At 38.5% G+C, this 17847-nt stretch overlaps 1 protein-coding gene across 2 annotated transcripts in view; it reads right to left on the bottom strand.

Annotated features, from left to right (window-relative positions):
* The window catches only part of stat4 (signal transducer and activator of transcription 4), a 145585-nt gene that overhangs the window by 74221 nt on the left and 53517 nt on the right, over positions 1 to 17847 (bottom strand). For both annotated transcript variants that reach the window (XM_088607220.1, XM_088607221.1), the window contains 3 exons: positions 17175 to 17267; positions 15484 to 15562; positions 14732 to 14817 (listed from right to left, as the gene is read on the bottom strand). In XM_088607220.1, coding sequence (XP_088463346.1) covers positions 14732 to 14817; positions 15484 to 15562; positions 17175 to 17267 — 258 coding nt within the window. The remainder of the gene's footprint in view (positions 1 to 14731; positions 14818 to 15483; positions 15563 to 17174; positions 17268 to 17847) is intronic.

The raw sequence follows: 17847 nt of genomic DNA, 5'->3' as shown, positions 1-17847 counted from the left end.
ACACTGGGAACAGTAAACAGTTCAAACTTCAAAGGAGAGGGGAGGTGTGCTGAGTATTTGAACCTTGTTAGAGGGAGCGTACTATTCTGTGTATTTAGGGAACCTGGGTTTCCTGGATAAAAGATACCTCAGTTAGAAACGTATTTCCTGCTTAGGGTGCATTTTTATGGATAGGGATATAGGCTCCCATTTATTTTGTGGCATCCAAGTTGCAGAGATAGATTTAACTGCAGGTTGCATTGTATTTAGTGAAATGGAAATCTAATAAGTGTGTGCTCTAGTCACGTTACACCACTCCATTCTCATTGTCCCAGTAAACTCTTATTTGTTAAATTCAACGAAGCCCCTTCAGAGGGAGTCAAGGGTTAAACGCGCTCTCAGTTGGGCTGACAGATATGGTCCAGATATGTCTAAAATACCAGAGGACAATAGACTATTTACTGCAGCTGAAATGATTTTTTCCTCAGGGCTGAGTATTCAGGCAGTAGCTAATGCTCGCTGGTTACCAATTACTCGCTATGAAATGTACTCTTTTATTAATATCACGTTAGAAGGCTTAGATGCTATCAAACAAAAATTAAGGGGAGTTAGATTAATGGCACTCCAGAACAGGTTCGTGCTGGACCTTCAAAATGCAGCATCTGGAGGAGTCTGTGCTTTAGTAGGAGACTCCTGTTGTACATATATTCCAGCTAATGACGATGATTACGGAAATCTTACGCTTGCTATTCAGCATTTGAAAGAACTAAAAGACAGGGTGAATAAAGAGAGAGGCATAAAAGATTCACCGGCTTTTCTCTCCTGGTTAGAATCACTGTTTGGGCCAGGGAGAATGTTTTTCTTTAAGTTACTAACACCGATTATAGGGGCTGTGATACTTGTCTTCCTGTTTTTATGTTGCTGTATGACATGTATTATTCCAATGCTTCAAAATATGGTAATGAATATGTTTACGCATCAGTATATTCTGATAAGAACGCAAGAATCCGAAGTATGGGAGCCTCCTGGGAATCCAAATGAAGGATCTAACTTTTAAACATTTTAAGAATAAAAATGGGCGGAGCGGTGGCTCTGTGGCTAAGGATCTGCGCCTGTGACTGGAAGGTTGCCGGTTCAACTCCTGTGGCTGGCAGAGGAATCCTACTCCGTTGGGCCCCTGAGCAAGGCCCTTAACCCTAACTGCTCCAGGGGTGCCGTACAATGGCCGACCCTGCACTCTGACCCCAAGCTTCTCTCCCTGTCTGTGTCTCCATGGAGAAAAGCTGGGGTATGCGAAAAGATGAATTCCTAATGCAAGAAATTGTATAGGGCTAATAAAGAAACATTAAATTATTATCAAAAGGAGGGAATTGAAATGGAAATCTAATAAGTAAATTGATTCTTAAAATGTAGGGAGCTTTAGGAAAATACATAACAAGAATGTAACTGCTGTGCTACTTGCAGATTTTTAGAAGACAGTGCGTCAACAAAGTACAGGTTACTTTTAGAAGACAGTGTATCAAAACAGTATGTACTGTCAGGGTCATTAGATTAGCCGAAGGTAACTGATAAGCTTTGCAAAAAATATATTGGTGCTTCTTTTTTTCTTTTTTATGATGTAATCTGTTTTTGTCCTAAGGAAAGGGGAAGTATTAGAAACGACAAAATGCTTAACTTTCCCTTATAAACATCTTATAAAAATCCTGTACTGCTTGTAACGAGTTGAGTCTCTGATGCACTTTGCATAGACCACCTTTTGATCTTCTTCCAGCAGTGAAAAGCTAAATTCAGAAAGGAAAATCAAACTGCAGTACAGCACACCTTGCTCACCTTGGACACGAATGTGAATGGCTGCATCTGTAAAACTACTGATCTGGCTGAAAAAAGACATTAGAATTGCCAAGAGTGAGACATAAATGTCACGATCGTAATCTCTCCTCTAGAGGGCACTCTGAACCTTTTGTATTTTAGTTTAGTTTATTACGTGCACCTGCCCCCTGTCTGCCGTTTACTATTTAAGTGTGGCGTTTTCGTAGCTCTCGGCTCAGCACCTGGAAGAAGGACACCTGGAAGCCCACCTACCAGCAGGTCCAGAAGTGACCCGACGGCATAGGCTTCAGAACGGCATCCTGACCATCTGGGTCCAGGGCTCAGAGTGCCTGGCCTCGTTACCCCTTTTAACCTTTGTGTTCCTGTTCGAGTTCCCCCTTCCTTGTCTAGGATGGACCTCCCAGATTTGGATAATGGACTGAGCCCTGGTTTCCCTTTTTGGACTTTTTTCAACATTCTGCGTTACAGCTCGAGAATTCATTTGTTACCTCAACCCCAGTTGATGTCAGTTTAATTCCTATGAGTGACGTACTTGCTTTTGAGTATCTAGTGTAAAAGTTGTAATTAAAGCTCATTAACGAAACAGCATAAATGAATGGTGTACTAAATGTTTGTGTCTCTTGGTATTTGTAACTCTTCGTGATTGAATATACCTTTTGTATTCTGCTAGCCCTCACTATAAGATCTTTTATGTTATATACACATTTTATGTATTAATAAATGTATTCTCATGTATTAGTATCTGTGTGTATGTGTTGCTGAGTTGTTCCGCAAGGTCGATTTTCTAATAGTCATTGAAGAATCATTTTGTGAGTTACTGCTAGAATTAATAATTGTCCCAATAAATGCACAAAACCCCTACAGACAATAAAAGACTAATAATATGAGACAATAATGATACAGGTTACATGTTAAATGTATATTTCACATAGGTGCTGAGAAAAGACACCTATGTGATAAAGATAGGTTTATTCCATGCTGAAAAAAAGAAGAAAGAAAACACAAAGTTTTGGCCGTGGAGCCTTTTTCAGGTGTGAAAACAAGGCACTAAGCAAAGGTAATTGCAGCGGGAGAACAAAGGCTGGTAGAGAGGAGGAGCGAGAGGTGGGAGCACGGGACAGAAACAGAGGCCAATCAAGAGGTGTGAAGTCAGAATAGGTGTAGAGAGGTGTGAAATGAAACCTCCAATGAATGGAGAAAATTCAGAAGAAAAGTAGTCTGTCGTTAAGAGAAGGGGGAAGGTGTGATCCTAGCTGCAGGATAATTTTGGTTTCTGTAGTATTTCTGATGTATAAGTTTGGAAAACCATCTTTGAGAACGCAGACAGAAAGATTAGAGATTTGAGAAAGCTGGGAGCAAACTGAGATTCTCCTCTTTTTGCGTGACTCGCCTCCACTGAGCAGTCACCTAGGCACAGACTTCGTCACCAGTTCAGCGCTGTACCCGGACAATCCATTTGAGGGAATCGCCTGTCAGATGGAGGCTACAGATCTCTATATCCCCAACACCTTGACCTGCCGCAAGACTGAAATGACATGAGGCAGCAAAGCATGGATTGGACAGAACTGCGACAGACTCAGTCAGCTGTGATCGCCATCCTTATGTGCAGGAGTTACAAATCCACTGTTGTGGATGAGTTTAATTCAATATTCACCCTCTGGAGAAGAAAATTCTTATATAAACACATGATAATATCAATTTAATTCATTTAAGTATCTGTAGTTCTTAAAAATATCTGAATGTCGATTCTATTAATGATACTGATTAGCAAGTTATTGTAATTCACAAAACCCCTATATATATATAACCCCTAAATATGTCATATAAGACGCAATTAGTGTCTATGTTTGTCTTTAAGTCTGTCAAATAAATTTTTAAAAATGAAAAAAGAGTAATGGTGTGCCACTACTAATTTGTAGGCCTGGCACTATTCCTGATTCATGTAAATAATTTAGATTCTGGTACAGTCAGCAAACTAGTCAAAATTGCTCAATAGCTAGAACAGGAGTAATGTCAAAAACAGAAACAGTACCAGGGGGAAAAAGACCTAGACAAAATCATGGATTTGGGCAGCCACTAGGCAAATGAAATTCAGTGTTCATAAATGCAAACTGATCCAGACTGTGTCTCACCCTCTACAGCTAGAGGGCACTCGTACTCTGTCCTGTTCCTAGTTTCCCTGTGCTTAGCTTGTCCTTCTGGTTTGTCTTTGTTTGGGGCTATATATTTCTGGGTCACCCTTTCCTCCTTGCTCAGCATTGAGGGTTTGGATGTCTTGAGACCCGCCTAGCACCAGGTCATCTCCTAACCTGAGGGCATAGGTTTCTGCCCGATATTGTATGACCTGCTGAGCCTGGGCTAACCCCTCCGTTTTGCCGCTATGCATAGGTTTATTTTTTGCTCTCCTGGCCATTCCACGTCATGCCCTTTCTGACATCATTGACAGAATGCCGAGTCATACTTTGACCCCGCGAGCGCCACTTTTTTTTTCCTGCATCATTTTGGGCTTTTTTTGTCAGTTCTCCTATTCAAATTGTGGGATGCTACCTCCCGACATCCTTGCCTCTAAGCGGGTCATTCAGCGGTATGCCTTTTCGACATCCATGTACAAATACCTGGCATTCCTCAGGTTGTCACTCCCAGCATCCGTGATAGAATGTTGAGCTTTTTTCAGTTCTCCTATTCTAATGGTGGGATGCCACCTCCCAACATCTGTGCCTTTGAGCAGGTCATTCAGTGGTATGCCTTTCCGACATCCGCATATGAATACCTGGCTTTCCACGGGAAGTCACTCCCCACATCCATGACAGAATGTTGAACATGTTTTTTGCCTTGTGTGTGGTGTTTTTCTATTTTTTGTTCCAGGTTTTTTGGTGTTACTTTTTTTTCTCTTGGTGTTTTGGTTTCTTACTTCCTGGTTTCTGTGTTCCCTGGTCCCTCAGACCCCTACTTCCCTGGACTCTTGGTCTCCCAGGTTTATTTTTGTTATGTGTGCTTTTGTACGTGTTTTTTTGTCTCGCTCCCTGGAGCCCTAACCGCCCCCCCCCTTCCTCTACCCAATAAAGGTTTTTACCCTGGAAGAGGGGGTAGCTCTCAGCCGTGGCCTCCCGGAGGTTTCCTTTCAGTTAGATGAGGTTTTTACTCCCCCCAGTGCTGTGCAGCTCATTTGTTTTTTGGGCATCAGGAGCCGCCCGTGAAGGGGGGAGGGGGGTACTGTCAAGCTCTCTACAGCTAGAGGGCGCTCCAACTCTGTCCTGTTCTTAATTTCCCTTTGCTTTGCTTGTCCTTCCGATTTGTCTTTGTTTGGGGCTATATTTCTGGGTTACCCTTCCCGCTACACATAGGGTCTTTTTTGCTCTCCTGCCCTTTCCGACATCCATGACTGACTGCTAGTAGGAACATACACTAAACATATCATGTAGGCGCAGCTGAGCTGAAGGAAGTTACATGGAAAAGGTATCAGTGTATGTAGTTGTTACGTCCTAGTGTGTGTTCTGTTTGTGTTTTTTCTGTTATGTCCACACTGCTGACCCTTGATTGTTCTCTCTTCCCCATTGGCCCACCATTACACCACACTTTCGGTATGACGTCATCAACAATTAGCTCTCAGCCAATCAGAACACATTTTATTCACTATATAACATGGAGGTTTTCAGCAAGGAGAGGCCTTTTGTTTGACTTTGGTTCCGTTTGGTTTTGGTTATTGCTTTGCTTCACTTTTGGTTATTGCTTTGGCTTCGTTGGTTTGTTTTGTTTTGCTTTGTGTGTGTATTTTCGTATACCTTCGGCTTTGTTGTTTTGTTGGTTTTCTGTTAGTTTCTTTGTACTTTCGTTTGTTTTTGTGTTTATCCTTGTTTTGCCATTACCTTCCCCTAACGTGCTACATGTTCATACTTTGTGTTCTTTTGTACCCTGTTCCTGTTGATTACTCTTGTTTTCCCTTATTTGAATTCCTGGTTCACTTGTGTTTTTGTGTGAACTTTTGTGTATAAGGTTAGTTTAGGTTGTAGGGTACACTTTACACACTTAGTTGATTTTGTATTAGTACACTAGTTTGGAACGGGTGAGTGCCATTTGTCTTGTATGGTTTTGGGTAGTCAGTGCAGGTTATCTAGGGTGTTGAAGACGCCAAAGACCGCGTGTTTCGGGTTTTCTTTTGTAGTCAGATTAGCTTTCCCTCACTGTCCTAGCCAGCTCCATTTTGTTTATTTTCTTTCCTTTGGCACCACTCTAATTCCTTACACTTGATATCATGCTTCCTAGTCCCTCACCAAAACCCACCTGGTTCCAAAAGAATTATCCTAAATGTTACACCCCTTTACCCCTAGACACTTGGGGTCGTAACAGTAGTACTGAAGCTTTATGACCACGGCAAGTGAAAATTAATGGTCTAAAACTATGGTTCTTAAACTGTGGTATGCCAGATGACCCTGGAAATTTGTTGTGTGCACAGAAAAATTGGGACTGGTTTTCATGTTTTCTATTTTAATAAAATTAGTTTGTGTCAAATACGCAGTCTACTGTACGTACTTAGGTACAATGATACAGCGCGTGCTAAAACTTGAGTGGACACAAGAACTTCTATGTAATTCTATACCATTGTATAGGAATGCATGCTACAAAATGAGTTATCTTAAGCAAATAGGGAGATAGGTGAATTTGTGTCACTTTAGAACACTCCCAATCATGTAAGCACAGGAAAGCGTGATAGATAACAGAAAAATATTTAAGGACTAGGTTTTGAGAAAAATACACTGAGCAGTGTTTTGCTCCCATGTGCATTAAATAAAAAGTTATTTTATTTCTGAGACAGACTCCTGACTGACTTTTATGGGGAAATGGAAAAATTCAAGCTTGCGAATTGCTAAAGCAGGTAAGCCCCACACTATTAGTGAAGACTTTTGTTTACCGTTGGCAAAATAACTGACATGTATTATGTGTGGAGATAAAGCTGCTAAACAGCTCGACCTGCTGCCCTTTTCAAATGACAGTCACTCGTAGAATTATTGATATGTCAAAAGTATGGTGATAGAGCATGTTAAGATGAGCAGATGCTTTTTGCTGCAATTAGATGGGTTTGTAGATGTCGTTGATTTGGCCAATTTGCTTGTTTACGTTAGATATGAGTTTGAGGGCATGTCCCATGGGGATTTTCTGTTCTGTAAGCCGCTACCAACAAGAACTACAAAATAACACATATTTCAGCTTCTGAAAAGGTACGTTCGGAGTTTATACAGACGGTGCTAGAGCGATGACAAGCCGACACAGCGGTGTAGTTGCACAAACTAGAGAGGTTGCTCCACATGTGAAGTGGACACCTGCAGCATCCACCGCGTTAGACTCTGCTGTCAAAGTTGTGAATTGTATCACGGCTCGACCAATGAATTCACGTCTGTTCAGTGTGCTTTGTAATGTGGCTGGTAAAATTAGCCTACCTGGCTGATATATTCTCACGTTTGAATGAGCTGAATATGGGACTGCAGGGGCTCTCTTTAACAATTTCTGATGTATCTAACAAGATCACTGCTATGAAGAAAAGCTGCAGCATTTTGTTAATAAAATCAACACGTGATCTCACTTGCTTTCCCAACTTTGGAGAACTATCTGCACACATATGGTCTGGCACTTGATGCTGCTGCTTGTGATGTGATTGCAGTGCACCTCTTGTCATTGGAAGAACAGTTCTCAGTATTTTCCAGATGAGGCCACACCAGAGTGAATCAGGAACCCCTTTACTGTTATAGTAATACCCAAGGATCTGACCTGTGCTGAACAAGAGAAGTTTCTCGAGTTATCATCTGATGTGACTTTGATGTCAGAATTGAAACGATAGTCACTGTTGGATTTCTGGATCCAAAGACAGAGTGAATACCCAGCCCTCTCATTAAAGGCTGTGAAGTTTTTTATGCCTTTTGCTACTACCTACGGTACCTTTGTGAGAAAGGCGTCTCTGCTCTCACTTCAATCAAGACAAAGTACCACAATGAAATGGATGCTGAGCCAGATTTGTGTTTTAGTTTACTGCCCTCGTCCCTGACATTGCAAGACTTTGCTCAACTAACAGGCTCACCCCTCTCACTGAAATGATAAGTGCTCAGTGCTATGTTTGTCATTGAGATTTTCTGTGGTTCCTATGAGAAGATGACTTGTACTTGGATGCTTTGGTTTGATCAGGGGTGGTACTTGGTCCAAACAGTTTGAGAACCAGCAGAAGCAGAAAATAACTGTATTTTTGGTGATGATATTCCTGTATTATTTTCTTTATTTGCATTAAGTGGCATTTACAGTATATATACAGTTAATGGGATAAATACAGAAATAGGTGAACATACATTTTAACAGATATATGCAAATATAACATATAATGTTTATTCATCAGAAGCTGTTTTTAATTGCACATGTTGTGGTTGATGATGTTGGGGATTTGTAGGAAAACCAAACTGACAGTGCAGAGAGGAGAAAAAGACAAGCTGCTAAGTCAATAGATCAGCAATTCTGGCAATTATTTTTAATTTGTGTCTCAGATTCCTGTATGGAAATGGTTAGAAACATGTTCACAACATTGAGTCGTCTTTGCATCTCAAAGAAAAAAATATGTAAAATCTCTTTATATTAAAAGGGAAATACACAAGTATTGCAATGATTGCAGAACTACCAACCCTCACTTGCTTTCTTTTAAGATAAATCTGTTAGATAAATAAGATGCTGTTACATGTCTTAGTTGTGATTATCAGTTACTTAGAACAATACTTTACTTAATTTCAGATGCTACCATAAAACTGCTCCCAAGAAAAACTCTGAAGTTGTAGTGTCACTGGCAACACTATCGCTTTGAAATGCGTGTTGTATGGCAGGTAAGAGGAAGAAGAGCAACCTGAAAGCTTTGAGGAAGTAGTGCCTCAGGCCATTCAATACAGAAGCCTTCCTTCGTTTTCATGTATATTTTTACACTCTCATCCCTATTGTACAAAGACTATTATTTAATATTCCAACCATTTTCATTCTGATTGTTATGATACTAACAGTATTATAACAATCAGAATGAAAACAACCAATCAAGTTGTGTTTTTGTGTAAATTGTGTGAACAAATTTAACACATTTCTATATATATTAGCATTTTGAAGAGAACATTAATTGAACAGTTAATTATTTTTCACATAATCCCACAAATAACAGAAAGTATATATTTTTTAGTCTAAAACTGGTATGTGGCAAATGCTGACCCCTGGGCAACAATATGCAACCTAGAGCCAGATTATAACCACATTACACATGCATGTTTACACATACCTAAATGAAAAGACAAACTGAATGTTAAAGTGATATGTCTGTCAATATGTCTGTCACAGGATTAGCTAAAAGTTCATCAAGAAATTATCCAATGTAGTTCATAATTTCAGTCAGACATACAGATGCAGCCATTCAAAATGGGTGAGGTATTTCATGGCATACCGCGACACGCCCACCGGGGTATCACGCGGTATCACGTGTGTCACGTGACTAGCTATCCGGCGTCGCCTTGTAAAACCGCCAGGGGGAGCTTAACCTCTCATGTACAGCATTCGAGCCTTTAATTTTGAACTGTGTATTACAGCATGTTAATCATCAGTCATTCAAATGTTGGTATATTTTATGAAAGCAAGATTGCTCAGTTGGACAAAAGTACACAACCTACCTTTATCAGAAATATTTATGCATCAAAGCCTTTACTGAAGATATTACTAATAGTATTAATAATGGATGACTTTGGACAAGCTGTATACTCAAAGTATAATTTCTTTAGCACATTTGTACAAGCACTTGGAATCTGTCCAAGCCATACTTTGTCAGGCATTTTGTTTTACTTCAACGGGCATAAAAACTTCCTTGCTTTTAACAGGGCGTTTCATAATTTCTAACTACGAAAATGATTTAAAATGCGACACCTATCATGAAAAGAAAAAAATACACACCAGTATTCCATTTCTCCCTAAACATTGTAAGCTTCGAAGTCTTTAACTAACGTGATACCGGAGTCAACAAGCATACTCTTAGAATTTGATTTAAAGGGAATATAATATGGAATCGTGTATCTCAAGAATTTAATAACGGTTTGATTATATCCGTGTACTGCGGGAGGGCTGTTTCGCCTGCCTGCTTATGCGAGCTGTCTTGTAGCCTACTGGTCTAGTTGCGTGACTACCAACTGGCAGGTTGTGTGTTCGAATCCAGCTGGTGCTGGACCTTTCAGTTTTATTTATTTATTTTTTAATCGCGTAACATAAACATATTACCGTATGCAAACTGTAGTGTATACAATATGTATATGTATATTTAATGTCTTAACTGTGCTCGTTTAAGTATTGAATATTCATATCTAATTTTACCACTGAAGGGAAATCTTAACATAAACATACAGTATATGGCTGGTCTCGGTACTTTAAAGAAAAAAATACACACCAGTATTCCATTTCTCCCTAAACATTGTAAGCTTCGAATGAAACCACTAAATAAAGACATAAATATAGAAATCTTAAGATTTGTTTTATTTAATGTTGGTAGCAGGATGAACTGTCAGAGTGTATATTTTGTCGCAAAGTTGCTACAAGATGTTAACAGTGAAAAAGGTATTTAGAAATGAGTTATTTCAAGATGAAAAAGAAAACATACACGAAACATGGTTTCATTAGGACCAGAATCGGTCTTGAGATATTTTTAACTTGATTTACAGTATTTGAGAGGTATGTCTTAACTCCGATACTACAGTGCTTAAGTACTGCTCACGTATATGTTTCTAGGTTTATATTATGCATTTCATACGGTCAAATTACTTTTGAGCAACTAATAAGAAGCGCGAAACGGTATGCGTTTTAGTTTCGTTTTGTGCTGGAACCCGTGGATTGATTAGAGATATCAAGTACATACAGGTCATTTTTTAAATGTTGTAGTTCGTCTTGAAAAAATGTTACGAGTACATCATCTATCAACAATTACACAGGTTCTGTTTCCATATTGCGGATTTTGGTTAGGTACAGTATTATCAAATCCAGTGGCGCTGTGTGTTACTTTACTGAGTCCCAATCTGTGATTGAAACCTGTAAAACCGGTTTAATTCGTCACAGCCAGCACTCTTCAGGTGTGAGGGTCTTCTGCTCAGAATGAAACGCTAAAATGTTTGTGTATATTCTAATGGTAGTGGGGGCAGGGTGTGTGGGAACAGGTTTGTTCTTCACACCTGAAACATTTTCTCTGAAAGGATTTTCTTAGCAGTTTAACCGATCTTGTTACAGCATGTTACAGTTTACTATTATTAACCATATTAATTTTAAGTGCTTAATGTAAAATCTTGTAAAAATATATTTTCATTGTTCAAATATACATTAAGTCTGACTATCATATAATAAGTTAAATACAAAACTAAAGAAAAAATAGGGTTAAATATAATTCAAAATATTTTGCTAACAATGTTAACTGTTTATGAATAATAAAATGTATTAACTAAGGAGTAGGATGGCACAGTTGTTAGTATGTTTTTTGTTTTGTTTCTTTTTCATAAATACAACAGTAGTACCTGATGTCTCAGTGGCTTTCAAAATTAAATTATGCATGCAAACCTGTGAACTAGAAAGATAACTAAGATTTTAATACTAATTAAATGACCGCGGGCACTTCCCACCCCCCCTACATTCTCAGAGTAGAACAGACTAACCTTCTAATGAAAGACGGTCCACCCCCCACGGACAGGAAAAGTGCCCACAGGCACTTAAACTTAATATGGTCAGTAACGGTAAACAGTAACATGGTAAGAAGGAGCACGTACAAACGTTTTCGAAATAACCACATGTAAGACTCTGATCCTAAAAATGTTTAGGGAGAAAGTGGAATACTGGTGTGTATTTTTTCTTTAAACTACCAATACCAGCCATATACAGTCTGTAACGTAGGGATTTCTATATGTCTTTATTTAGTGTTTACATTAGCGACAAAGGCTAAACTTTTAGCTTCAGTAACGTGTACATATCTCCCCTTTTTATAAAACGACTTGGTTGAAAACTGTTCCAGAGCCACTGTTGTTTCATCAGTGAAAAGTACATCATGAAATGCCTCTCCCTGTTCAATCCACTGGAAAAAAGAAAAGGAGCATAAAGCTTCTGATGGTCATAAACGATATTCATTTAGGAGCAGCATCAGAGGTATGTTTTTAACTGCACTGCATTGGAGAGAATACCGTAGTGTGTTTTTTTTTTTACTCCCTGGCGGAAACTGGCTTCCAGAAGAATCAGTATGGCTCAGAGATTAAATAAAACTTCACAGACATTAACGAAGAGCATAACGCGTGTACTGTATACACTGCAAGTACAACCCAACTCTCTGCAGGAGTGCTGGCTGTGACGAATTGAACCGGTTTCACGGGTATTTTCAAAGTAGGAGGCGAGATTTCCAGCGAAAGACACCCCCCCCCCCCCCCCCTCAAAAACCCAGTAAATACAGTACTTACTAGTTAAAGGCTAGGCTCCTGACTACGGCGAAAGGAACCCTTCTTTCATTAGAAGACAATGAACATATTTTAGCCCTGAATGAATTAATAGCAAACATGGTTTACATAAAAGACATTTTTCCAAGAAAGTTTAGCCTTTGTCACTAATGAAACCACTAAATAAAGACATAAATATAAAAATCTTAAGATTTTTAAAATACATGACTTTGCTAAAATTTATTTGAAAATAAAAACAATTACAACCGCCAGGGGAGAGAGAGAACAGGGGAGGGATGTTGGTTTTGCATAAGGGGCGGGGCTATGGAAAGTAGGTATGTTTGGGAATGTGTAGTTACATGTTCTGGCTGTTTGTGAATTATCGTTGTTGAGTATGGAGTGTTGAGGTATTGATTTTGTGTAATGCTTTATGTTGAAAATTGAGGTGGATTTTGTTTATGACAAACAGGATAAACTGGGATGGGAGGAAGGTTTGGTTTTGCATAAGGGGCGGGATTATGATAATTGGAGGACTTGCGAGTGTAAAATGGTTTGATTATTTGATTTTGTATTGTGGTTGTTATCTATGTTTTTGGTTGGTATTATGTTTATATGGTTGTTTTTGTTGGTTGGTTGTTATTATGGTTATTAATAATACGATCTATAGTTGAAATCTGAGCCTAAATAAAAAGAAAAAGCAAGTGATTAGGTTTATGAGCAATCTAATTACTTATTCGTTTAAAAAGCTATATAAAATAAAGTTTATTATTAATTTGCTGGACAGAGCGGTGAACATTATTATGCATAAGACAAAGATAACGATCCTGATCAGTTTAGAAATCTGTGTACGCTGTAAGGTTTTTATTTCTTAAACTTTTAAAATACACGTTTAGAATTGAAAGAAATCCTCTTCCTGGTATAGCAAACCAGCACGTCTTTTTTCTCCAATCAGAGGGGTGTCAGATGGTGTCAGCCAATCACCATTCTGCGTTGGGTAGCAACGGGTGACTGTTCTGAGGCGGAAGATGTAAACAGCTTAATGTTCGTGTTAAATATTTTTTTTTTATTAAAATTCATTCTATACAGCAATCGCATATTTGGGTACCTTTTCATAAAACTTTCATGCTTAAAATGTTTAGGGAGAAATGGAAGACTGGTGTGTATTTTTTCTTTAAACTACCAAGACCAGCCATACACAGTACAGTTTACATACATACAGTAATGCTTTAAATTAATATCGTTTATGACCTTCAGATGCGTTATGCTCCTCTTCTTTTTATGCTCAGCTACTAAAATTTCCCTTTAGTGGTAAAATCCATATAAATATTCAAAACTAAGCGGATTAAAATGTGCACAGTAAAGACATTAAATGATTAAATCTTTGCACTACCAACCAATGCACCACGAGTGCCCCTGTCGGTCATTTTGGCCAGCCAATCACTTGCCCTGCGGTATGCTCCGGTGCCCCGCGGTGGCTTGTGGGTAGGTTACCGTACCGCGGGTTTTTACCGCGCATTTTGAATGGCTGCATCTGTATGGATTATGACTTATTTGATTAGTTACTATAGTTTAGAGCTACTATATAGAGTAGTTAGTCTTCAGTAGTTAAATGTTTTACTGTAACTTCAAATTAATAATCATCTCTTACCTGACTATAGTTAAAAGGTAACATTTCAAAGGTCTGTGTGTGAATGACTTGTCAGTAGAGGACACTCACCCTTTGATTTGTGTGGGTCATAATGCCCCAGTATAGTGATGGGCACACTATACTGTAAAAAAGTGCTGTCCTTTGGATGAGATGTAAAACTGAGGTCCTTACTCTCTATTGGTCATTAAATATCCCACAGCGTTTCTTGAAAAGACTTGGGGTGTTACCCTGGCGTCCTGGCAAAATTTCCCATTGGCCTTTACCAATCATGGCCTCCTCATAATTCCCATCCACGAACTGGCTTCATCACTCTGTTCTCCCCCCCACTGATTGTGGGGTGATGTGTGTGATGCGTGGTGAGTGTACTGGCGCACTATGGCTGCCGTTGCATCATCCAGATGGGTAATGCACATTGGTGGTGGTGGAGGGGAGTCCCCATTATCTGTAAGTAAGATAGGGGCAGTGCGGTGGCTCTGTGGCTAGAAGGATGCTGGTTCATATCCCGCGGCTGGCAGAGGAATCCTGCTCCACAGGGCTCCTGTGCAAGACCCTTAACCCCAACTGCTCTAAAGGTGCCATATAAATGGCTGACCCTGCGCTCTGACCACTGTCTGTGTGTCTCATGGAGAGCGAGTTGGGGTATGCGAAAAGACAAATTCCTAATATGAGAAAATGTATATGGCCAATAAAGTGATCTTAATCTTAAAGTGCTTTGAGTTGAGTATCTAGAAAAGCTATATAAGTGTAATAATTTATTATTAATAATGACATGTCTATTCCTAGTCTTTCTAGAAGTGTAATTATTCTAAAATATATTTACCTTCCTCTTGAAGTCTAGTCTGTTCAACATTTCCTGGAGTGTAGTAACCTCTTGTTTCATATATTGATTGTTTCTTTCAGCTGGATCTGAGGATACAAGGTGACCAGAAAACATCTGTTACCTGGCTCTGGTTATTTGTTCTGCAAGAAGGATTAGTGGCTGCATTATTCAGGTTAACATTGCTTCATTAGGCTTTATTATTTATTATCATAGTCCCCAGCATACAAGAATTGAAAGATTTATGAAGCTATTAACAGTATAGAATCTTATCTGAACATGATGCCCTTTGAAAGCATTTCAGTGTCATTGTTTTTTTCAGAAGGTTTTTGATTATATCCCTGGATTGGTTGTTTTCAATTACAAATGGAATGCCCATCCCTTCCTTGTTAGTGTTTTTATTTTCTTACATTCGTTTTGCTTCAATATAAAGCAAAAGCCTTGTATTTTCAATTTTCATAAAATAAATGTTAGAGTTAAAATAACAAATCTAGGAAAAGAAAAAGCATAGTAAGGAAAAATGTGTTTACCTTATTTAAAAATTAGGATTTAGAAAACAACTGCATTTAAAAAATAATTAACAACTAATTTTAAAATAAAGGTAGTTCAGAAACATTTTATGGTTTTGTAATTTGTGTTTTGTATGTATAGATTTTATCATGCGCGGTATGACTATTTAAGTTAGATTTATACTTTATAGAAAATTAAAATCAATACATTAAAAATTGAAGCAGTAATTCTAAAGCAAAATCCACCTCTTGTTTGCAGTGTTTTGAATCTGAAGTCAAAGTCATCCTGCATGTCTTCCAAATACTTCACTCCCTGCTCAATCATCTGTTTATAGAGGGCATGTAAAAAAAAGCAAGTTAGTAGTATTTTAAATTCCAACTGCAATTATTGTAAAATCAAATGCATTGTTCTGAACTACACACAATGGAATATAATTCACTACACAGGAAATATATATTTATTCACACAAACTAGAGGACATAACTGAAAACTAAGAGGAAGTTTGCTTAAAAAAGAAAAGAGGAGGCACTATTTTACACAAAGGACTGTGGGTGTTCTCAACAAACTACCCATCATCCTGGTTCCTCACTTTTCTCCCTCTTTCCCTCTGGTAAGCATTATAGGAGCATAAAGGCATGAACGTCTAGACTCAGAGACAGCTTCTTCCCTCAAGTTGTCAGATTATTGAACTCTACCCTTACCAATGGCTCACAGGTTTTTTTTTTCTCTAAGACGTACGTTATTTAACCTGTTGTTGTTGCTGCCGCTGTTCTGTGTTTTTGGTTTTGGTAATTCCTTGATGTCTTTGTATAGGAGCATACATACAAATAAGCATTTCATTGCACTTGGGCATATGACAATAAACTCTACTACTACTGAAGCTGATACCCTGGCTTCTTTCAAGGAATTTCTGTATACGTTTCTTGGGTCAATCAGTTACTAAAACCCAAGAGAGCTATATGGACCAAAAAGTCTTCTCTGTTGTAAAAATATAAGAACATTACAGAAATATAAGAACACATTTTCTAGGGTCATTGTAAGAGCTCTGTAAGTGTTTGCAATGGTTAATTTACATGGTATATATTTCTACTATTTCTAGGCTAAAATGTGTTTTCATAGTTTTTCACATTTTTTCAAGCTTTACCACTGTTCTCTATGCTTAACAAATCTTATATGTGGTCTTATATGTGTCCACAGTAAGCTAATTGGTATATATATCAGAATGTTGCAATTAGGTATATCACAGCTGGAGGGTACCGAGTCATCATGGTTCACTCATTTACCATCAAAACACTTCAGCAGTGCTACTAACAGAGGTGCTAATGTAAAATCCAAACCAAATAAGCTGCATGCAATAACAGAAAGAAAATCTAAGGATTTTTTCTTGAACCATGATTTTATATTAGCTGCTCAGCTGGGTGTTTTGAAAGATCCATAAACCTGAGTATAGTCATCAGGTGACTGATGATTTCCGAGTCAGACATGCCAGTTGAGGTCACCAATGATGATGACTGTATACTGTACACATAAGACCAAAAAAGATTTAGTGTATTCTGTAAAGTGGGCTAGATGGGCCCACATGGTCTCCTCTCATTTACAATTTTACTTTTGTTCCAATGTTAAATGCACTGAGACACACAGTACCACAGATTACTTTTAAGCTTTCTTTCTGACTCTGTCTCTTTTAAGGCTGTAGATATATTTGAAAAGTAAATAGTTTTCAACAGATTGAAACCATTCAAAAAATGTACAAAATCATCACTCAGCCAATTTTGTGCCATTGCTTAGGGAATCCTGGTAATAGTCTATGGACTATACTACAAAGTAGCTCAAACCCAAAAGTCAAGTGTTGCCTAGGCTGGGACTGGGACTCAACCAGTGGTTCAAAGCAGTGCCTTTGTTCAATAAGCCTCTCAGGAGTGTTTTTCTTTCTTACCTGCACACTGCTCCTTATCACAGCTATTCTGTTATCTAGATTCCTCTGTCTTTCAAAAACGATTGAATTTTGCATTGACTTCTCCAGTGGCCCCTAAAATATAACAAAAAGACAACTGAGTTCAACCCAACATATATTTAGCAAGAATAAATTAAGTTTGGAAAATATTTCTGGGCAAACTGGGTTAAGACAAAGAAAATGATGATGCAAGTATTTACCATGGAGTGGTTAATTTTCACAATGGTTTTGCTTTCCCAGCACGTCAAGTTCTCCCAGGTCAGGGCTCTGCTCACCATTTCCTTTGCTTTTAGTAAGCTTTGGTGCTACACAGTGATTTTTCTATTCCAGCAGTTTAGTTTCATTTCGTAATTCATCATTCAGGCTCTCACTCTGGCTTTCTCCCAGGTCTAAGGTACATCTTACAGGTTCAGTGCTCTGCTTATATGGGCTGGAGCAGGGTGCACAGATGATCTCTGTTTCAGTGATTGCCGGCATTTGCCGTCTTGTGGCTGACATCTATGCTCAGCCATCTTGGTCAGGAGGAAAGGTTCTAAAAATTGTAAGACACCTTGCAAAAAGTAACATGGTATCATAGTATGTATTATATGCTCATCTTTACTGTATGTAGCAGTTAAAACTGCATTTGCATTCTGAATTAGTCTTTGCTGTTATC

This window comes from Lepisosteus platostomus, chromosome 14 (genome assembly GCF_059453375.1).
Source record: "Lepisosteus platostomus isolate fLepPlt1 chromosome 14, fLepPlt1.hap1, whole genome shotgun sequence".
Lineage (NCBI taxonomy): Eukaryota > Metazoa > Chordata > Actinopteri > Semionotiformes > Lepisosteidae > Lepisosteus > Lepisosteus platostomus.
Note: the sequence above shows the minus strand (reverse complement) of the source record. Positions and strands in the feature narration are given on the sequence as shown.